General features: G+C 44.6%; 1 protein-coding gene across 2 annotated transcripts; it reads right to left on the reverse strand.

Annotated features, from left to right (window-relative positions):
* Positions 1 to 604: 604 nt before the first annotated feature.
* On the reverse strand, positions 605 to 19609 carry C17H1orf100 (chromosome 17 C1orf100 homolog). 2 transcript variants are annotated; one of them, XM_045982070.1, is made up of 4 exons: positions 19554 to 19609; positions 14889 to 14984; positions 8203 to 8279; positions 605 to 696 (listed from the first exon to the last, which is right to left on the reverse strand). In XM_045982070.1, the coding sequence occupies exons 1-4, from the start codon at positions 19607 to 19609 to the stop codon at positions 605 to 607; spliced, it is 321 nt and encodes a 106-aa protein (XP_045838026.1). The 2 variants fall into 2 exon arrangements, with proteins under 2 accessions (XP_045838026.1, XP_045838025.1); XM_045982069.1 differs by having other exon boundaries at positions 8203 to 8375.
* Positions 19610 to 23206: the final 3597 nt, after the last annotated feature.

Below are 23206 nucleotides of genomic sequence, written 5' to 3' on the forward strand. Positions count from 1 at the left end.
ATGTAGGATTCTTTTCTTCAGGATCATTCATTTCTTTAGAAAAGACCCTCTAGTTTTTTACCTGGGGAATTGATGCCCAATTGTTCAGATAGGGGTATTCATTCTCTGTGTACAGACTTTAAATTAATTCTTTTGTTTTTTACCAGTCTCATAGGTCACTACATCCACAGCAGCTTTAGGGGTCTGTGGTGTTGGCAGTCTTCCTTCTTGGCTACATCCCCAAGTTCTTCTTTTACTTTTTTTTCCCAACAGTGAGTGATACAGTTATTGAACGGATAATGGTCTCACCTGGTGCCCAGTATAACTGCTGGATTACGTGTAAGACGGTTTGTCAACACCAGCAATGAGACTGGTGTTGGGGCTGATGTGCAAACAGATGGCAAGTTCTCTTAAACTTGACTCTTGACTCCCTGCCCTAGGTTGATCACCTTATTCTGAAAAGCATTTGCAACAGGTAAATATTTCAGGATTGTAGCCATCTGGATACACTCACTCTTAAGTCAAAAGTCGTTCTGTCATTATTTTAATCTAAAGGAATCAAGAAGGAACTCTGCATGTTGTTTTTTCCGTGTGCCATTGTTATGTTAATTTAAAACGTTTTCTTTCAAAGCAGCCTGTCTTCACAACAGTAGAACTCTGGCAGTGAATTTAGTGGTCTAGGATTCGATGAAATTGTGGCTAACTTCTGGTCCCAATCTGAAATTGAAAACAAATTAAGGATTTATTTTAAGACCATTCACTCCTAAATTTTAACATATGGTCAACAACAATTATGTGCAATAACAAAATAATTTGGCAGATTTAAGACAAATGAATATAATATGTAAAACATGGGGGGGAAGGACTTGATACTCAAAAGATTATTTCTGTGTTTCAATCTCTGATCAATAGGCAGACTGTTGAATTAGGCCCAATGAAAATAAAATTAAATCAGCCATATAAATTGGCATTTGACATCCTAATTTTAGACCCCCACACCCTTTAAACCCTACATTATTAACGGATCATTTTGTATGATGTTTGTGTCAAACTTCAGTTGTTGCCATCCCTAAAGTCATACCCACTGGAGTTCCTTGTACTTTATAACCTCTCATCTACAGTCACAGACAGTTCTGCTGTCCAAAGGTGAGCTTTCAAGGAGGGCTGGGGGTTAAATGCGTCAATCATCTTGACGAACCAAAAAGCAGAGCGTTTCAATGATACCATCGTAACACAAATATATTATGTGTAGTGCTGTGCACTGTGTTTGGTGTTTTACTTACGTTAATATCTACAGTAACGCTCACAGACCCGCCCATAGTTTCACCATCTAAGAAAGATTAATGAACTTGGCCAAGTTCATAGGATCGTGAGGGGACCCCACCCAGGATTATCTGGCCCCAAAGTCCCTGATCGTTTCCCTGTTCTCTTCCACTGGCCACAGCACGTCAATAGCACCGAAAGATGAAAACATTTCTTGATATTAAGAATAGATAACATTTCATTGAACCCCCGAGTATGACCAGAAATGCCATCCCTGGAAGGATTTTTAAATCGAATTTAGTAAAGTGTGTACCTGTCTGTAGTAAGTAACCATTTGACTTCCCGAGGCTTACGGTGGGGTTAACATAGCAACTCTGACCTTCTGGAGGGTTTCACTGTGTCTCAGGGAAATGTATCTAAGTGGCTTAGGCATGTGGGGAATCCCATTCACCAGCCTCAGTGATCCTTGGTCAGAGTTGCAGTGGAGCAGAATGACCCATTCGTTTAACGAGGTAAATTCAACAGACTTTTGTGGGGATTCCTTCTGAATCTCCATGCCCACAGACAGTAGATGCTCTCGAGCCTGAAAAATGCTACGCAAATTTGGGGTGGGGAATACTATGCAAAGGACGTGTGAAATGATTTTTGGGATTTCCTTGCCATTTGATAAAATGAAATTATTGTTCATGTGGAATTGTGGGGGTGACGTCTTTGAAAATCATCATCGAAAAACAAAATGAATAATTAATTGAGAACTAGAGAGAAAATTTAACCAACTTGCGGAATCCCATTTACTCCAGCTACTTTAATAATTTAGTATCATTTAATATTATCATTTTGAACAATTTAAGAGATTTTCAAGGATAACTTTGATTCTATGTGATTATTACCTTAGGCCTTGGTTTTAGAACTTAATCCCTATATGAGGTACAATTCCATTGCCTTGGGTTTTTTGTTTTTGTTTTTGTCTTTTGGCACATGCTGATTCTTTGATCAGTAATAATATAATGGCTAACTTTTTTTTGAAGGGTTATAAATGTTACAGGCAGAATGCTAAAGTCTTTGCAGGGATATCTGAGTTCTCTTAGGTAGATACTATTTTTATCCTTTCGCAGATGAGAGAACGGAAGTTCAGAGAATCTAAGGGTCACAGTGCTATTGAGAACATATATTTTATTTTTGAAGAATGAGTTCTTTTAAGCATTTGGTGCCGGGGTGAGGAATACAAGGGCAATTTTTGTCTGAGGGGCCATCCTGTCCTCCCAAGCTCAAGTTCTCTGAGGACAAAGTCTTCATTTCTTACACTGTGTCTTGCCTATAGTCTGTGCTGCCTAAATGTTCCCTAAAGAAATGAATGAGCCCCCATGCCCTGAGGAGGAATTTTTTACTGAAGAAGAATTTCTTGCGTAATAACTGTGATCTATCACGATCTCTATTTAATGTTTCTCGCCAATTCCCAAAAAGAAATAAGAACTGACCATGAAATGCAGATCAGTCCTAAGCCCTGCCTTTGAAATCTGATCACAAAGACTGGTCAGATGGTCAAGAGAAAAAACCTGCCACCTTGATACCATCCATCTTACTCTGTGAGGAGCCCTTCCCCCAAAAGACTCCTTCAAGGAGTCAGCTTCTTGATTCAAACACATGCTTGACTGAGCCCCTGCTGTGTTCACTCTAAGTGCTCAGATTTAAGACCTCTCTCTCCCGGGTCTCGCCTGCCTGACTGTTGTTTACAAAACAATGGCCAACCAAGTATCTGGCAAATCCATCCAATTCTCCACTGTTCCCAGCTATCCTCAGTCGCCAAACCACTGCTTCCTAAACTTGGCTGCATTGTGGGATTAATCTGAATTTTTTAAGGTACTGATGCCTGGGACCACCCTCTCCCAGCGGGAGATCCTGGTTTGATCGGTCTGGGCTGTCCTGGGCATTGGGATTGCGAAAGTGATGTCACTGAGGTTAAGAACATTTAGCCTAACCGTTGCCATGGCCTCCTGACTCACCAAATTCGATCTCTGCCCCACCCGCCTCCCCAGCCTGCCTCCTTTTCCCTCTCCACAGTTAGAGCAATCTTCTCAAAATGTGTTTTTAATCATGGCGCCTCTGTCCTCCTTCCAAACTTTTTGCTGGTTTCCCATTAATTTCAGCCTAGAGGTGTCACAGCTGAAAATGACCTGTAAACCCTCTCCTTGTTCCAGCCTCAGCCAGCTCCACCCTTCCTGACTTCTGTGCTTCCGTATATTTCTTTGGAATTTTTTTTTTTTAGTTCCTCAAACATGTCACGCCCCTCAAACATGCCTCACTCTCCGGGAAGCTCTTCCCAGACTCCTTGCCTGGTGAACTTCTAGCTCATCATTTCCTCAGAGACTTGTTGTTGTCTCTTTCTGACTTGTTAAGTGCTCCTACGGCATCACATAAACTCTGCTTCCTAGCATTGATGGCAGGTGAAATGGTGTGCTTATTTCTCTCCTCGTTCCCCACCGAAGCTTCCCGAACATAGAAACTTTGTATCTATTTTTGCTTGATGTGGTATTGCCAAAACCTTGCACAATGCCTGGCATCCGGGTAGGCTCTCAGATTATTTACTGCGAGAACACAGATGAATGAATCAAAGCGCTCTTGACAGCAGATCTATCACCAAGCCCCACTGATGTCACCTCCAAAATATCTCTGGAATCCATTCATTCTTTTTCGTCTTCCCTGCTGCTCCAAGCTGCCATCATCTCTGTTCTGAACTAGTAAATGGTTCCCTCACTGGTCTGCCTGCCCTGCCTCCTGTTCATCTTCAAACAGGGTCTTAGCAGCAGCCAGAGTGATCTTTTAAAAATACAAACGACAGGGCCCTCCTCTCTTCGAAACCCGTTCAGATCTTCCCTTTGGGCTTGGACTGGAACCCGGGCATCTTACCATGCGAACCCTCACGGACTACACGCCAGCTCTGCTGTCTCCTTTCTGTTCCTCAAACATGTCGAGGCCTTTCCTGCTTTCAAGCTTTTCACTGCTCCTTTAAATGCTCTTCATGTGACTCATTGCTGTTTTCCAGGGCTCAGCTAAAACCGTATAGAGGTTTTTTCCCTGACTGCACTATTAAAAGTAACTTCCCTTAGCCGCACTTATCACCCTGCTTATGTCCCTTACAGCCCTACTACAGTCTATAATTTTTTAAAAAGATTTTTATTTATTTATTTAGAGAAGGAACAAAGCAGAAGGAGTGGGAGAAAGAGAAGCAGGCCCCTGAAAAGCAGGGAGCCCGATGCGGGGCTTGATCTCAGGACCCTGGGATCATGACCTGAGCCAAAGGCAGATGCTCGACGACTGAGCCGCCCAGGCGCCCCCAGCCTATAATTTTTTAAAAATGTCCTTGGTTATGCTCTGTACCTCAGCCCCTCCCCAAAGAATGTCAGCTCCTTGAGAGCAGGTTCTTGTCAACCCCCACCAGACATACAGTGGCTAGTTCATAACGGGTGCCGATGAGTGAATCATCTTACGGTTGCCGGCTTCCAAGATGGATCCCAGTAATTCTCACCCCCTGGCACACGTGCCTTATATCATCCCCTTGCACACTGCCTCAGGGCTGGCTGTGTGTGACTGGTAGGACACCTCAGAAGTGACAGTGTGTGACTTCTGAGCCTACGTCATAAAAGGCATTATAATTTCTCCCTTCATTGGCCATTCCAGGGCAGGACCCATTGGCACCCCTGTGGGGAACCCACTCGGAAAGGCACCGAGACCCCCATCGCCAGCCAGCGTATGAGTGACAGCCATGTGAATGAGCCACCTTGGACATGGATCCTCTGGCCGCGGTCAAGCCTTCAGGTGATAGAGGGCTCACTGACATCTGGCTGACCCCTTGAGAGACCCTGAGCCCGAACTGCCCAGCTAAAAGATAGAAATCATCATTTATGTTCTAAGTCACTAGGCCTTGGGATGATACGTTACTCCAGGAAAGATAACTAATGTGCACACAATCCGTGGTTCAGTGACTGGAGCCGTGAATATTTCAACATAAATTACCTCTTGAATGGGTTGGGCCTCAGACCTCCCAGGGGAGGGGACTGTCTGACCCTGTTCCTGTCTTCGGTTTCCTGCCTGTGCTTTCCAGCGTCTTCTTCTCAGTGGTCTATGGGTGCCAACTTGACACTTCCACGGAAAACCGTTGTTTCTATCAGAGGCACCGACAATCGTGCCACAGATGTGGAAAGCTGAGCAATGAGCTTTAATTTCTCTCTCCTCTCTCATGAATTCTCTCTTAATACTGTCCTTTCCCACTCCAGATCCTACACCACATGAGTCTTCTTCCCATTTCCCACGAAGCCTCCTCAGTTCAATTCCGAGCAAGGGTTGGGAGTGCGACGAATCTGGATGGCCTGGATGGACGACTTACAGCTTGAGGAAGTTTCCTCAAGTCTCTACGACTCAGTGTTCTCTTCTGCTACGTGCAGTAAATAATACCTCTTTTCACGGTGGCTGTTAGGACTCATGGCAACCACGAGTGTGGACACACATGTGCATACCACTTAGCACAGTTCTGGGCACAGGACAGATACTTTAAATAGTAACAATTTATCCTAAAATACAGACGTTCAATCTCCACTCTACACAGGCACAGGAAAGTTCAGAGGAGCTGAGTGTCTTGCTTAACCCTGCAGAGCTAGAATGTGCAGGCCAGCGGCCCCCAAGGCCCGAGTCCTGCCCACGCTTCCACAGCTCCATCCTGCCTGACTGCCAACATAGTCGTGCCTTCTCCACCCCATCCTGAGCAGGCCGACCCACCAACAGCCTCCGAGGCCACCTGGGTTCTCCCTTGACGGGTCCCAAGATGGCTCTGATTGTCCAAATGAAACTTTGCAGACGCCCTCCTCGAACTCCTCTTCAGTTCCAGCCATTCTGTCCTACTCCACCAACTGCACGGGAGCCCCCACTTCCTCCTCCAGACAGGCCAGTGTCCTCGTGCCTGGCCTGTTCCCTGCTCCCCCACCCTCCAGGCTCACCCCTCTGGCTGCAGGGTCCCTTCTGCCGTGTGCACCACTTCTCTGCCTCAGACATCACCCAGCGGGGCCCAGCTTGGGTCCCCATGGCCATGTTCTAGACCCCATCTTCCTACCCCGCTAGTGGCTTCTTAATCATTCAGTGACAGGCTGATGGTTGCTTCACCTTCCCCATCAGACTGGGAACTTCCCGTGGCTGATGTCGGAGCCTGAACTTGTGTTCACCTCCTCCCCTGGCACCCAGCACGGGGCTAGGGACGCAGGAGATGGTAAATATCCAACTCCTTTGCTAAACACTCACCCGGGGCTGTAGGTTTGGAAAGAATTAGGAATTGTCTAAAACAAGCACGGGAGAAAATCTTCGGTGTCCATCTAAGTGGAGTCCCTCACAGCAGAGCAGTTGTAAAGAAGGTCCCGTTCACTCTCGTTTTGGTAACTCAAGGCCCACCCAAATTCCCACGTGGGAGGGAAGATGATTTCCTACTCAGTCAGTCTTGAAAGGGCAAGTTGCTCAACCTGTTCTGTGGGGACAGGAGCCCCACTGACACCTCCTGACCACCCGTTCTTTCCAGCTGCTCAGGACCTGGGGGCTTCTGTTCCCCCCAGGTCGCACCCTTCAGCCCCTCACATGCACTCCCACCCCCCCAACTTTCTTTAATACAGCCCTCCCAGGGCTCCCTGGGGGATCCCCACTTCCACCATCCCTCACTCCCTCCTGGCACCTCCTTCCCTAAATGAGCTCATCTTAGCTACCAGCTCCCTCTCCTCTCAGCAACTTTCTCAGCCTCCAATCCTCGCCCCTCCCAGACCCCAGCTTTTCACTGCTGGTAACCTCTTACGCCAGGTGCCTCCTGCCCATTTCCGCCCCATCCCGCTTCCTCTCCTGCCCCCCTCTCCGTGGCTCCACTGTCTGGAGAATGCCTGGTTCCATCTGCTTCCCGTCTTCCTGGTCGCTGCGATTCCTGGTTCCCTTGGGACCCGAGCCCCATCTCTGGCCTCGCGCCCCATCGAGGCTGCTGCCCTCTCCCGGGGAGAACAGAAGGAAGGGCCTCTCCTCCTCACCCCCAGCCACCACCCCCACCATCCTTCTACATATTTCCTTGTTCTTGTTCAAGCAAAAAGAAAGAAAATTATGAAATAAAGAGTAATGCAAATGACTCTCGGCTGTGATAAAGGCAGTAATGCTTAAGGGTCGAGCACAGAATTCTAAATCTCGGATGGCTTCGGTCTGAATTCTGCTTCTCCCACCTACTGCGCTGTGATCTGGGGCTGCTTCATTAATTGTCTCTGCAACTCGATCTCCTTTATTGTAAAATGGGGTAAGTAATAGCACTTACCTTAAAAGCTCTTAGGAGAACAAAATATGTGTCTGCCACAGTGTAAGAGCCCCCAGAAATTGTGAGGTTTGCTCATTTAGAAAGTCTATCAATGCAGCAACTCCTCCCACTTGCTAAAATTCAAAGCAACCGAGACAACAGGAATACAAGTAATGTCTACATCGGGGTCCACGTGTGCACCCCCAGGGTCACATGGCGGGGGGGGCGTGGCTGTTCATACGCATGTTGCAACATACAGGGAAATTAGAATTTTTGAAATATGTCTTCAAATGTCAAATACTTGTCATAAAGCCATTTAAAATGGGAGACTAAGAAAGAAAAAATTTTCCCTTAATAATACATTCAGGCACAATCAGGAATCTGTTGAGTAACGAGGGGCTCAGTGAGACACAGTCACACTTGAGCTTGCTTCCTACCAAGGACATTTGTGCATTTTTATCCTTGATTCCATAGGGAGCTAGGAAAAAGAGGAGAGGAGGAAGCAGCCTTGGTTCAGTCTCAAAATTCTTCCTGCACTAGGCACACACGAACGCTTTCCCCCAACTTGACTGGTCCCGGATGGCAGCGAACCCACGAGAAAGGCTCATCTGAGGCGAGGTTGATCTCAGAGAGCAAGAGGGGTTGACCTGACTTACCGATCTTATAAAATGGCAGAGAATAGTCTCTTTCGTAGGAGGTTTCTTTATACCATGGTTCAGCGGGCTTTGAATGTCTTCGGAAACAAATATATCGGATGAGAGTTTGTTGGTCTAGTTGAGGCTGAATCGGACTTTTTCTCTGGGGTGGGATTGCCAAGTCTATGAGAGGTCTAAATGAAAATAGTAAGAGGTTACTGACCACCCAGTAGAAGAAAAGCATTCCATGTTTTCACCAGCTGAGATCCATTCTCTGGAAGTGGCTAGGAGGCTACCGAGATGCCATTGGCAAGACTCCAAAGCTCCAGGGTCAGCCCAGCAGTTTCCAGTGGGTGGCTCGGGGATCCTGGTTCCCTGCCCCCCTGCTTTAACATCCCTCCTCCTGCCCGATCACAGGTTACAGAAGGTGACCTGCACCAAAAGTTCTGTAGGGTCTGCTCATGCGCGGCTACTTCCTGTGCTCCAGATCTCCCCAAGGCCCTTTCCCATTGTAATTTTTCAGTATACTGAAATCACTTATAACTTTCCTGTACCTCCACTCAGATAACCACCCTCTGAAGGTAAAAATAAAGAAGAATCAGTACGTAACGGGGGAATAGCTTCACGCACTTCTGGGAGTACACATTCACTGGGCAACTTGTGGGAGAACATTTTGGTGACGAGTATTGATATCCTTAAAATGTGCACATACCTTGTCGCAGCAACTCCAGAAAGTAGGAAAGTCAGCAAAGACTTAGCTCCTAGAATGCTCACCAAGGTATTTTATGACCATAAAGGAAGGGATACAATCTTCATGTGAAAAAAAGGGGGATTATTCGGAAAATAACATGAATATATATGAGTACCCTACCACCATTAAAAGTGGTGCTGTAGAATTATACATTTTGAGATGGGAAAGAGTCTACAATACAGAATTAGGTCTAAAAAAGGTTTCAGTTGAATTGAACACTTTAAATGGATGTGTTATATGGGATGTAAATGATCTCAAAACTACTATAAAGAACAAGGTTTCAATCAACAAAATATTATCAATCTGAATTCAACAATACATTAAAAGGATCATACACCATGATCAAGTGGGATTTATTCCTCGGCTGCAAGGATGGTTCAGCATCTGTAAGTCAATTAACAAAATACACCACAATAACAAATTGAAGGATAAAAACCATACAATCATCTCAAAAGATGCAAAAAAATTTTGATAAAATTCAACATCTATTTGTGATTTAAAAAAAACTGTCAACAATGTGGGTATCAAGGGAACATATTTCAGTGTAATGACAAGCTCACAGCTAACATCATACTCAAAGGTAGAAAGCTGTAAGCTTTTCCTCTAAGATCAGAAATAAGACAAGGATGCTCACTCTCACCACTTTTATTTGACATAGTTTTGGAAGTCCCATCCAGAGCAATTAGGCAAGGAAAAGAAATAAAATGTATCCAAATAGGAAAAAAAGAAGTAAACTGTCTTTATTTGCAAATAACATTATTGTATGTAGAAAACCCTACAGACTCCACAAAAAACCTGTTAGAACTAATAAAAGAATTCAGTAGGGACTCCTGGGTGGCTCAGTTTTTAAGCATCTGCCTTTAGCTCAGGTCATGATCCCAGAGTTCTGGGATCAAGCCCTGTGTTGGATCAAGCCCTGTGCTTGGTGGGAAGCCTGCTTTCTCCTCCCATTCCCCCTGTTTGTATTCCCTCTTTCGCTATGTCTCTCTCTGTCAAATAAATAAATAAAATCTTCAAAAAAATTAAAAAAAATAAAGGAATTCAGTAAAGTTGCAGGATACAAAATCAATATACAAAAATTTATTGCATTTCTATGCACTAACAAGGAACAATCAGACAGAAATTAAGGCGACAATCCCATTTACAATTGCATCAAAACAATAAAATACTTAGGAGTAAATTTAACCAGGTGAAAGATCTGTAATCTGAACACTGTAAGGCATTGATAAAAGAAATGGGAGAAAACACAAATAAATGGGGAGATAGTCTGTGCTCATGAATTGGAAGAATTAATATTGCTAAAATGGTCATACTGTCAAAGTAACCTGCATTTTCAATGCAACCCCTATAAAATTCCAGACATTTTTCATAGAACTAGAACAAAGAATCATAAAATTTGTATAGACCCATAAAAGACCAAAATAGCCAAAACAATCTTGAAAAAGAAAAACATAGAGGAGATATCATCCTTCCTGATTTCATATTATAAACTACAGTAATCAAAACAGTATACTGTTGGAATAAAAATAGACACATAGATCAGCAGAACAGAACAGTGAACACAGAAATAAACCCACATATATGTAGTCAATTAATTTATGACAAGGGAACCAAAAGTATACAATGGGGAAAGGATAGTTTCTTCTTCAATAAGTAGTATTGGGAAACTGGAAAGCCACATGTAACAGATAAAACTATTTTATGACATACACAAAAATCAACTCAAAATAGGTTAAAGACATGAAGGTAAAACCTAAAACCATAAAACTCTTAGAAGAAAACATAGGGAGTAAATTCCTTAACATCAGTCTTGGCAAGGATTTTTTTTTTTTTTGATTTGACACCCAAAGGAAAGGCAACAAAAACAAAAATAAATGGGACTACATCAAATTAAAAAGCTTTTATTGCACAGTAAAGGAAGCCAACAAAATAAAAAGGCAACCTGCAGAATGGCAGAAAATATTTGCCAATCGTAGATCTGATAAGGACTTAATATCCAAAATACCTCACTAACTCAACTCAATAGCAAAAATACAATATGATTAAAAAATGGGCAGAGAATCTGAATAGACATTGTTTTTCCAAAGAAGATATACAGAGGGCAAACAGGTTCACCAAGAGGGCTCCAAGTCACTAATTGTCAGAGAAATGCAAATGAAAACCACACCGAGCTATCAGCTCACGACTGTTAGAATGGCTGTTATCAAAAATGGCAAGAGATAAGAAGTGTTGGCAAAAAAAAAGGAAAAGAAAAGAAAAAAAGGAACCCTCGAGCACTGTAGGCAGGAATGCAAACTGATGCAGCCCTGTGGAAAACAGTATGTGGGTTCCTCAAAACATGAAAAATAGAACTATCATATGATCCAGTAATTCCACTTCTGGATGTTTATCAGAAAAAAAATGAAATTCCTATCTCAAAGAGATAGCTGCACCCCCACCTTCATTGCGGTGTTATTAGCAAAGGCCAAGACACAGAAACAATGGAAGTGGTCATTGACGGATGAATGGATGGAGATGTTGTGTATGCGTAGAAAATGGAATACTATTCAGCCACGAAAAGAAGGAAAACCTACCATTTGCTGCAACAGGGATGGACCTTGAGGACATTGTGCTAAGTGAAATGTCAAATAGAGAAATGTCAAATAGAGAAAGACAAGTACTGTATGATCTCACTTATATGTGGAATATAAAAAAAAAACCAAATGCATAGAAAAAGAACAGAATGGTGGTTGCCAGAGGCAGAGCTGGGGGATGGGAAAAAAAGGGTGAAGGAGGGGGCGCCTGGGTGGCTCAGTGGGTTAAAGCCTCTGCTTTCGGCTCAGGTCATGATCCCAGGGTCCTGGGATCGAGCCCCGCATCGGGCTCTCTTCTCAGCGGGGAGCCTGCTTCCCTTCCTCTCTCTCTGGCTCCCTCTCTGCCTATCTGTGTTCTCTCTCTGTCAAATAAATAAATAAATAAAATCTTAAAAAAAAAAAAAAGGGTGAAGGAGGTCAAAAGGGATAAACTTCCAGAAAGTAAGTTCTGGAAATATAATGTACTGTATGGTGATTATAGTTAATAATACTGTATTGTATATTTGGGAGGTGTTAAGACAGTAGATCTTAAAAGTTTCATCATGAGTGAAAATATTTACAGCTCTATGAGGTGATAGACATAAACTAAATTTATCGTAATAATCATTTCACAGTATGTACACATATTAAATCATTATGTTGTACACCCTAAAGGAATACAATGTTATATGTCAACAGAATCCCAATAAACTGGGGAAAAAAAGGGTTTCAAAATACTATTCATTCTGGGGTGCCTGGGTGGCTCAGTGGGTTAAAGCCTCTGCCTTTGGCTCAGGTCATGATCCCAGAGTCCTGGGATCGAGCCCCGCATCGGGCTCTCTGCTTGGCAGGGAGCCTGCGTCCCTTCCTCTCTGCCTGCCTCTCTGCCTGCTTGTGATCTCTGTCAAATAAATAAATAAAATCTTTGAAAAAAATATTATTCATTCCATTTTGTGTAGATCTGAAATATTCTGCATGATTATCTCTGAGTGTGACACTATGGGTAATTTCAATTCTTTATTATTAATGTTTTCTGAATGTTGTAATAAACATGCATATTTTAAATTTTTATTTTATTTTCCTTTTTTTTTAGTACTCTCTACTCCTAATGTGGGGCTTAAACTCATGACCCAGAGACTGAGTCACACGGTCTACCAACTGAGCCAGCCAGGCACCCCAACATGGGTATTTTTGAACTATAAAATATATGAAATGAGCAGCTCTAGGTGTGAAAAATATTGGATGTTGGGTGAGATTTAGGAACATCTGAACCTAGTCATCTAGTAGTAGGACGTAGTCTTACTTGATGGGACCACCACGATTAATCACGTTTAAACGAGGTGACTGAAACTATATAATCATAATGTATTGTGATTCCATATTCGGGTTAAAAACTTGATTATAATGGGCCTTCTTCAATGAGTGGTTAGCAGAAATGGGTAGGTTCTGTCCAAATTCAGGAAAAGCAAGGGTGAGAATGTTATGGTTTGGGTGTGGTACTGGTCAGGGGTGGGGAGTGAAGGGGTATCTGGTGGGTGGATGGGGCTCCATGGTTCATCGCCTTGGAGAAGCATCGAGAATTCCTGCCCACCTCTACTTGCTCTTATTTCATGCTTTACAGGCACTGGGTCTTGCAAAGTGGCTACCCTAAATGGTGGACAGGCACACTCCTTTCCCTATAAAGGCATGCCTCACACCCCTGCAATGATCAAACATCAGTTGCCTGACCAACAGGTCAGTCCTTTGTGAGGTTGGGTTCTGTGTAACCATCCTGGAGGTCTGGTCACTTCTGTGCCTGTCTTCAGAAGCACATCCTGGTGGTTGTCCCTACATCTCTACCCCTGCTGGACTGGCAGCCCGCTCGGCTCTTGCCTTGGCTGTTTCTATGGAACCAGAATAGTCGCCATTTTCAAGTACTGCATCAGTGTCCTGAAGATAAGACTTTCATTCAAAAGTTCCGATTCTAATACCGGAAACAGTATTGGTAGAGGAATATACCTGGGGAAGGTAGGCCAGGAGATGCCTATCAAGTTATACTACAACCACAAAAACTGAAGCTAGGACTTGTCCCAAGAACTGCATTATTTCCTGTTTTGTTTTGTTGTTGTTGTTGTTGTTGTTTTTGGTGGAGGGAATGGAAAGTGCTTAGGGGCTTGTCTTTTCCTTCTTTTTAACTAGAAGCTTACTAAATTCACTGATTGGTATGTGCACTCAGTCTTCCCCTTTAGGCTGGTCTTGGGTGGGCACTAGTCTTGTCAGAGTCAAGTAGAGTCAAGGTTCCCTTTGCCTGAGCTGTCCTGTGGGGAGGACTGACATTCAGGTACTGGGTGTTGGGTCGGGGGTGTTATCACAGCCCACAGAGCCCATGGGGAGAGTGCCCTGGCGGTGGGGCCAGCCCCGACAAGAGTTTAGAGTTTAGCTAACTCTGTGTATCTGAATTAGAACACAGAGCCTTGAACTGAGAATCATCGTCCCAAGTACCAGCTTTCACACCAACCCACTGTACCTCGGGTACAAGACACGGCACTTCTCTGGGCTACATCTGATTCACGTAACTGGATCAGAATGACCTCTAACGCGCCTTCTAGTTTGATCTTCTATTAAGTTAAGACTCTGTGCTGCTTGGCTCCCTTTTCCTTACATGGAGGCTAATCTAGAGTTGACTATGGTGAAGGCGATTAAGAGAAGAAATTTGTAAAATATAGTAGACAATGAACTCAAAACTATAGCAATCATATTTCGAAAGCTTGCTATGTTCTGGAATTTTACACCAATTATTTTACCTAACAGATAAGGCAACTGACTTCAGAGAAGGATTTAAAATTGCCCACAATCAACCATTTCAAAAGTTAACTCAAATTGTGGTTCCTAACTACTGTGGTTTCTAGCCTCTCCAAACTAGAAAATAATGTCGAAGTGACTGTTATTTATTTTTTCCTTTTCTTCTTGTTAAAAATTGCATCTGGAAAGGCAGAAACCATTTAGGCCAAATTCACAATTTTACTGAGAGGGAAACTGAGTCTCAGGAAGGGTAAGTTTGTTGAACAAGGTGAAACTCTGAACTCGTGATGTTTATTAATTTCTTTGATGATTTCATAACATTCTATATTTATTGTTGATTATAAAAGTAATACATGTTCATTAGAGAAAATCTGGAAAACAGAGAAAAAGATAAAAAATAAAATACAAATACCGCCCTCTTACCATTCAGAAAAAGCCATTGTTAACAGTTTGGTGTAGCTCCTTCCACACTTTTTGAATCCATTAAATAACAATTATTATTATTATCCATTGTTATTACTATTATGACTACAAATTGTGACTCCCATTTTTTTTTTTTTTTCCACTTAGCCTTCTAGCTTTAGTGAAAATTTTGAGACCCAAGATCTGGGAGGGTGTCTCACCTGGGATGTTTCTTCGTACTAGAATCAAAATGGACTCTTGCCAGCTGCCCGGGGTAATATCCCTGGACGTCCTTTCCCTGATGAGTGACGAATATACTAGTAGAGAAAGTAAGAGAGTGATTAAAAAAAATAAAAAAGAAGTTACTTCCATTAGTTCTTTACAGAAGAATGCCACTTGTGGTCTGATAAAAAATTCCATGCACTTTGTCCCTGGTTCCTGGCAAGGAGCTCTTGAAACCCATGGAATTTCTTTCTTGATGGGAGTATATTCTGCTACTCATTTTTCAGGATTTGGTTCTCAAGATTCATAAGGAAATATTCGACTTGTCAGGTATTAGGTTCAAAATATGAGAAAAAGAAACAAGAAGCCATATAAAACCAGGGGGCAAATGCTGATAATTGTTGCAATGTGAAAATAGATAAATGAGTGTTTCTCGTGCTGATTTTTTTTTTTCTACTTTGGGTAGATTTACAAACTTTCACGAGGGTTTTGTTTTTGTTTTTTAAACTGCGATGATTAAGCGTATGATGCAAGAAATGAACAGGCACTAGAAAGGCTTAAAGCATAGGGCGCTTTGGGCTGGAGGAGGAAGCCTAGCCCCACTGGGGAGGGTTGGGTTTTGAGGAAGTTTTGAGGCACAAACTGGGTAGGAAGTGTTTCTGGGCGTGAAGGTGTTCAGGGCAGATAGCTGAACCCCCAGAGCTGGGGGCAGGCGAGGCGAGGCAAGACGAGGTGCGGTGAGGGCGCGGTGAGGGTACGACGGTGCCCAGACCTCACCTTTTGAAAGACGCCTTCATTTATAATCAATTACTTTTCCTTGTAGATTGTAGTCCCTGCTTTATGTAGTTATTTAAGAATTGCATGTAGTTGGATTATGTTATTTGCAGATTTTATTTCAGAAGAGCAGGAGGAACATTACAAGATATTTGTTATACATAAAGGGAAAGTTGTGTCTTGAAGGTTGAAACCACTCTTGTAGGTGACACGGAATCTTGGTAGCGTTTTTAAGAAGATGAAAGACTTAGGGACATTTTTACTCTAGAAAGATCTTTGCCAGTGGCAGTGCGGACCACGAAGTGGAGGACCATGGGACAAGAGGTATGGAGACTGGCCAAGAGGCAATGGTAATCATCACTGACGTGGGACGCGGAGAACCCTTGAGCTGTGTGGGGGGAATTTGAGAAGCCAACACGTGGCCAGGGTTGAGATCTGTGTGGAGTGTGTGGGGGCCGGTGGGAACCTCGCTGTCTAGAAAGTATGAAAGGCAGGCACTGTGAACAGGGTGGGTCTGTCTGTCTCGGCAAACAGGACCTCGGGGAGCTCTGATTTTCAGAAAATCACAGGCTGTCTGGGCCTGCCCCATGGCTGGGATGATGTGACTGAGCCCTGAAGAGTACGTGACAACAGGGGTTTAGTCATACAAAGTGGGAGGAACTGGCACAGTAACACGGAAAAATGACATTTCTGAGTGCCTAGAAGAGGGACTTTCTTGGGCACCCATCCGGTTTCTGAAGCACCACCTTGGAGAGATGACCCTCGGGCCGTGTTATGGTTTGTTAAGAACCCAGCTGGGGTTCCAAAGCCACACTGGTTTCTCACCGTTGCTGTGCCGTTTCCCGTAGGCTGAGTCTTGACTATGGGTTCTTCCCTAGCATGCATATAACCAGTGCCTGCTGTATACAGGTGAGTCATCTAAGCCCTGCTCCTTGAACGTAGTCTGCCAAAGCTGTTTTGAGAATGGAGAAGCCCTTCTTTGCCAGCACTGGGTAACAAGCCCTGCTCGCTGTCCCTGGGGAATCTCTCTTGGTGGGTTTTGGCCCAGGAGTTGAGAAAGGAAGGGGAAGTGTGTGAGCGGGCGCTGGAGGGAAGGAGGGCTGGGTGGAGAAGCAGAATGGTTTGGGGAATAGAGGGCGGGTTTTGCCTCCAACTCTTTGGGTAGACTTTCCAAGCACCCCATGTGACTGACTTCAGCTCAAATAGGAGAAAACGCGGCCTTCCATTCAGTGAGACCATTCCCCATTGAAGGCCCTTCTGCAGCTGCCATGGGCCAGGTGCTAGGGACACAGTGATGATAAATACTGTCTTCTACCCAAGAGTTCGCCATCTGGTAGGGAAACCACACTCAGGCACTAACTCATCACACACAATGAGTAAGCGCTGGGCCAGTCAGGAACAGGCTCAAGGGAATGAGTCACTTAGAGAGGACATGAGCTAGTCAGCACAGAGGATGGGACAACGCCATGCCCGCTCTGCCTTCTCCCAGACTCGTTATCCCCTCAAGGAAGAGGGGATCTTCAGGTTCCCCATCAGTAAAGTGTGGGGCACACCATCACCCCCCTGGAATGACTCCCTGAGTCAACCAGATGACGTGAACGTCCTTGGTGATCTGTGGTAGGTGCTGCCACGGCTCTGGGAAGGAGCGGCTGCCTCTGGGTCTCCCCGACACCACTTCAGGTGGTGTTTTAAAAATCCATCCTACGTCTGACAGAAATTCGCCATCTCTTCTCTTCCACACTGCACTGGGCTTCCTCACATGAAGCAATCTTTTTGGGAGCATCCCGTGCTCTGCAGACCAACCCGGCCCTCAGCCCTGCCTGAGGGGGCCTGTCACCTGGGGGGACAGCAAGTCATCACACTTGCATCTGGTTCAGTTCTTAAGGGAGCTCTGTGAACTCTTGAACATTTAATTTTATCAGGTGCCCCTGACAGTGTGTGATTCCATTTTCCCTCACGAGGCGCCAAGGTTTGGGCATGTAGGGAGGGACCTGATGTTGTCTGAGAGGAAGGAGGAGGTCCGTGCCTTCCACAGCGACTGCCAGTCAGCAGGAGGCCAAGCCACAAATCTGCGACGAGATACTCACTGATTCACGTTCATTTTCTTTTTCAACAAATGTGCACGGGAAGAACTACCACCTGTGGCCGTCGGCTCCACAGGGGTGACCGTGGTGGGTGGAGGGGGCAAATGAGCCCACCCCAGGGACGTCCCTGGACATGCGGCCAAGTGCAGGGATCAAGAGCACAGATGTTGAGGCCAGACCCGTGGCTTCAAATCCTATCTCTAGGATTGCGACAGTCGCTGAACTACTCCATGCCTCAGTTTCTCCTCTATACCTCACAGTCGCTGCGAAGATGAAATGAGCGAATATGTGCTGGGTGTGAGCAAGGCTGGCCTGTTGGGGGAACAAAGGAAAGACAGCGGGAGGGAGGAGGCTGAAGCGGGGGCAGGGCCAGTTCATGGAGGGCCCTCTAGGCTCCAGCAGAGTTTAGATTTTATGCCACATGCAGTGACTGGAGGGTTTCGAACAACGGAGGGCTTTGATCCAATTTACATTTCATGGAGCGCCCTCTGGAGGACGGGAGGGAGGAGGACAGGAGTGGGCAGTCGGCTGTGGTGATGGGGAGAGGGAGGGGAGTGTGGGAGATAACATTCCAGAGGTACCACTGAGGAACCTCAGGAAGGGTTGGCCCCCCCTACTGTTGCAGAGGTCAATGGCGTCAAGTCCACGAGGACCAGCTCCACCGTGAGTACGTGAGTACGGTGGGGAGGCTGGCATCCCAGCCTAGTTCATCAGCCTGCCTCCTTGTGGGCCTCGGATGGATGAGCACAGAGAACAGAATCCAGCCCCCCTCTTAGGACTTCATGGACCCCCTGCCTCCTGCACTTTGTCCCACCCTAACCCTCAGGCTCCCCACAGGCTGGCTTAGGCCAGGCCCAGTGACTCTGACTTGGTTCCACAGAACTCCAGGCAGCAGCATCTGGGGGAGGTTTGTTTCCATTTGGCCCAGGAGATGACCCGCAGTTAAATAACCCGACAGTGGACAAGACAGGCCTCAAACACAACAGAAAGACCAAGGGCTTGTGGGGAGGCAGAAACTGGGAAATACGGGAACCCATCCCTGTTTCCCTCCAGTTCTTCCTCATGTGGGTGAAGGGTGGTCTCCGAAGAGGACTCACAGTATCTGGGAATAAAGCATCCTTTCGCTGCCCCTGCTTCAGTAATTTCTGGAAGCAGAAGGACTTATCTTTGTTGACTAAACATTGTTAAAAATAACTAGACACTAAAACAAACATGAGGCTTACTTGAAACCACGAAGCCAAAGAGGCTGACTCCCAAGTCACTTGCTATGGGAGAGTTCCTGCCTGAATTTCAGTTTCTCACACTTTGCAGACCCCACGGCCAGTGGTGAAGGGAAGGCGAGGTTAGGACCTATAGATTATTATCCACTATCTCTCAGCCATGATTTAGCACAATAAAACACATCTAGGACTTGTTAGTCTTGGACCATTATGAAGCGGGAGAAAGCATAAAAATCCTACTTAGTTTCAATCTGTGCAACCGCCCCCCATATGGCAGAAGGATGAAGGAGTCTGTTTGATTCCAAGCAGAGTAAAGGGCCCCCCACTAAAATGTGGGCTTTCCAAGCAAAAACCAAGATCCTTCTCTCGTTGGGGAGTTCGAAGTTGCCTGTTTGCTTGGATTTTACCATGAGTGTGGGATTTTTTTTTTTTTTTTTTAACTTTCCCAAACCCAAAGAAACGTCACTGGAAGCTCTGGAAGCAGCTGTCTGTCAATCAGAGAGCAGCAGGTGAGCAAGTTGGCCCCCCAGGTGTCCGACTGCCCCAGGGCAGCTCTGGACGGCATCTCTGTCTGGAAGGACATTACCTGGGTGGGATCACAGGGCGGCGGTCAATAAATTCTCGAAGTCGGATGGCAGCCATGATAGATGGGAATCTAAAAAATATTACAGAGTGAAGGTCGATATTGCAAATGCATACACACTACATACTACATTTCATATTGTGTGAACACACTCTCCACACCGTCCATTTCCACGGAGGAGCTGTCTAGTGCCACCAAGTCTGTCTTGAAAGAAATAACAGTAAGAAAACTGAGGAGTGGATAGACTAACCATGGCTTTTGCCAAAAAAGGACAAAAAAAAAAAAAGTGGAAAGCGTAAGCCAATACATACAGATATGCTTAAAAAAAAAAAGGTAGAAACTACTGGGGTACTTGGGGTGGCTCAGATGGTTAAGGGTCCGACACTTGATTTTGTCTCAGGTCATGTTCTCAGGGTCATGAAACTGAGCCCCACATCAGGCTCCTCGCCCAGTGGGAAGTCTGCTTGTCTACCTCTCCCTCTGCCCCTCCCCTTGTTCTCTCTAAAATAGTAAATAAATCTTTGAAAAAAAATGTAAAATAAAACCAGAAACCACTGAGCTGGTTCTCACCCTGCTTAGGGTGCCTTCCTACTACATAAGCTTGCAGGCTCTGCATTTCACACCCAGAATTCCTGGCACCTAGAGCTGTGGATAGGAATTAGACTCCTCCCACCCCACAGACCGGACTGAGACTCAGTAGGGGGAAACAAGACCGAGGCCACTGACTGCTGCTTGGAACTTTTCCACTGGCAGGCAAGGCTGGGAAGCTGTGGTATGGTGAGTTTCTCCAGCACTGGGTGTCAAGAGGCAAGTGCATTGAAGGCAGTGGCTGAACCCTGCTGTCCATCTTTGGGAGTGTGGAGTGACCGCTGCAGTGGCAGTGGTGGTGGCTTTGGCCCACCTGCGTAGGGCCCAGGCAGCCGCTCCCACGATGGGTCAGTTTTGTGGAGGCGTTCTAGAAGCTTCTCGAAGACCTTCCCCAGAGTTTGCTTCTCATTGTCCCTTCAGTGATTTTGTAAGTGGCTCATCCTCTACATCAACCTTTTTGTGTTTCTCAGATGTGGACGTACAATACATATTGTTTCTAGGCTCAAATTCATATTGCATTGGTCACCTACTGGAGAAGAAGACTTGCCGCAGAAGACTACTCCATCTAAATAGTCATTTGAAATGTGACAGGATATAAAATCAATGCACAGAAATCAGGTACTTTCCTATACACGAACAAATGTTTAACTGTAGAAGGAGAAATTAGAGAATTGATTCCATTTACAACAGCACCCAAAACCATAAGATACCTTGGAATAAAGCTAAACAAAGAGATGAAGGATCTATACTCTAGAAACTACAGAACACTTACAAAAGAAACTTAAGGAGAGACAAAAAGATGGAAACATCCCATGCTCATGGATCAGAAGAATAAACATCGTTAAAATGTCTATGCTGCCCAGAACAATCTATACTTTCAACGCCATTCCAAACAAAATACTGATGGCATTTTTCAAAATACTGGAACAAACAATCTTAAAATTTGTATGGAACCAGAAAAGACCCTAAATCACCAAGGAAATGTTGAAAAAGAATAACAAAGCTGGGGGCATCACGTTGCCTGATTTCAAGATATATTAAAAAGCTGTGATCACCAAGGCAGCATGGTACTGGCACAAAAACAGACGCATAGACCAGTGGAATAGAGTAGAGAGCCAATATATGGACCTTCAACTCTATGGTCAAGTAGTCTTTGATAAAGCAGGGAAAAATGTCCAATGGAAAAAAACCATAGTTTCTTCAACAAATGCTGCTGGGAAAATTTGACAGCTATACACAGAAGAATGAAACTTGATCATTCTCTTACACCATTCACAAAGATAAACTCTAAATGGATGAAAGACTTCAATGTGAGACAAGAATCCATCAAAATCCTAGAGGAGAACATAGGCCGTAACATCTTCAACCCCAGCCACAGCAAATTCTTTCCAGACATGTCTCCAAAGGCAAGGGAAACAAAAGCGCAAATGAACTTCAGGGACTTAATCAAAATAAAAAACTTCTGCACAGCAAAGGAAACAGTCAACAAAACAAAGAGGCAACCCACAGAATGGGAGAAGATATTTGCAAATGACACTACAGATAAAGGGCTGATATCCAAGACCTATAAAGAACTTCTTAAACTCAACACCCAAAAAACAAATAAGTAAAAAAAATGGGCAGAAGACATGAACGGACACTTCTCCAGAGAAGATGTACAAATGGCTAACAGACACATGAAAAAATGTTCATCACCATTATCCATCAGGGAAATTCAAATCAAAACCACACTGAGATACCACCTTACACCAGTTAGAATAGCAAAAATTGCCAAGGCGAGAAACAATAAATGTTGGAGAGGTTGTGGGGAAAAAGGAACCTTCTTACACTCTTGGTGGGAATGCAAGTTGATACAGCCACTTTGGAAAACAGTGTAGAGGTTCCTCAAAAAGTTAAAAATAGAGCTACACTATGACCCACCAATTGCACTACTGGGCATTTACCCCAAAGATACAGATGTAGTGAAAACAAGGGCCATATGCACCCCATGTTCATAGCAGCAATGTTCACAATAGCCAAACTGTGGAAGGAGTCGAGATGCCCTTCAACAGATGAATGGATAAAGAAGATGTGGTCCATATACACAATGGAATATTACTCAGCTATCAGAAAGGATGATAACCAACATTTTTATCAACATGGACAAAACTGGAGGAGTTATGCTAAGTGAATAAAGTCAAGCAGAGAAAGTCAATTATCATATGGTTTCACTTACTTGTGGAACATAAGGAATAGCATGGAGGACATTAGGAGAAGGAAGGGGAAAATGAAGGGGGGGAGTCAGAGGAGGAGATTGCATGGAGCACCGGGTTTACACACAATGTATCATGAAACACTACATCAAAAACTAAGGATGCACTGCATGGTGAATAACATAATAAAAAATTAATTCATTCATTAAAAAAATAAATATTCACTTGAGAAAAAGTCAAGACTGGGGAAACAAAGGGAATGCCTGGTGGACAGAGGAGGGACAAAGCCTTACTCTTTTATGGTTTACCTTTTGTGCACCTTATAAATTTTGTACTGTGTTCATATTGTATGTATATAGAGACAGCTGGGCCTCTATTTGCATGAACATGGCGAAGAACAGTGTAGCAGGAGAACACTGAAAGGAGACCCACACCCTACCCTTGGGCCCCTCACATTCACACATCATACCCTGAACCCAAAGCAGTGGTACTTGAGGGAGGAGCCCTTGGGAAGTATTGGGGGTGGAGCCCCCATGAACAGAGCTAGTGCTCTTATGAAAGAGACCCCGGAGAGCTCCGCCCTCTTCCTGTCATGTGGGGAGCTAACAGAAAGTTGGCAGCCTGCAGCCCAGCAGAGGGCTCTCACCAGAACCTGACCACACTGGTGCTTTGAACTTGGACTTTCGGCCTCCAGAATTGTGAGAAATAAAGTTCTGATGTTTAGAAACCACCCATTCTACAGTAATTTGTTATGGCAGCCCGAACAGACGGTGGCCCCTCGCTCCCTATGTTGATGATTACAATACCTCTCTGGAGGGTTAAGTGAGCAATAACGTGTGTGTGTGTTCTGTAACCAAAACAACAACTTTGAGAAAA

Source organism: Meles meles, chromosome 17, assembly GCF_922984935.1.
Source record: "Meles meles chromosome 17, mMelMel3.1 paternal haplotype, whole genome shotgun sequence".
Classification (NCBI taxonomy): domain Eukaryota; kingdom Metazoa; phylum Chordata; class Mammalia; order Carnivora; family Mustelidae; genus Meles; species Meles meles.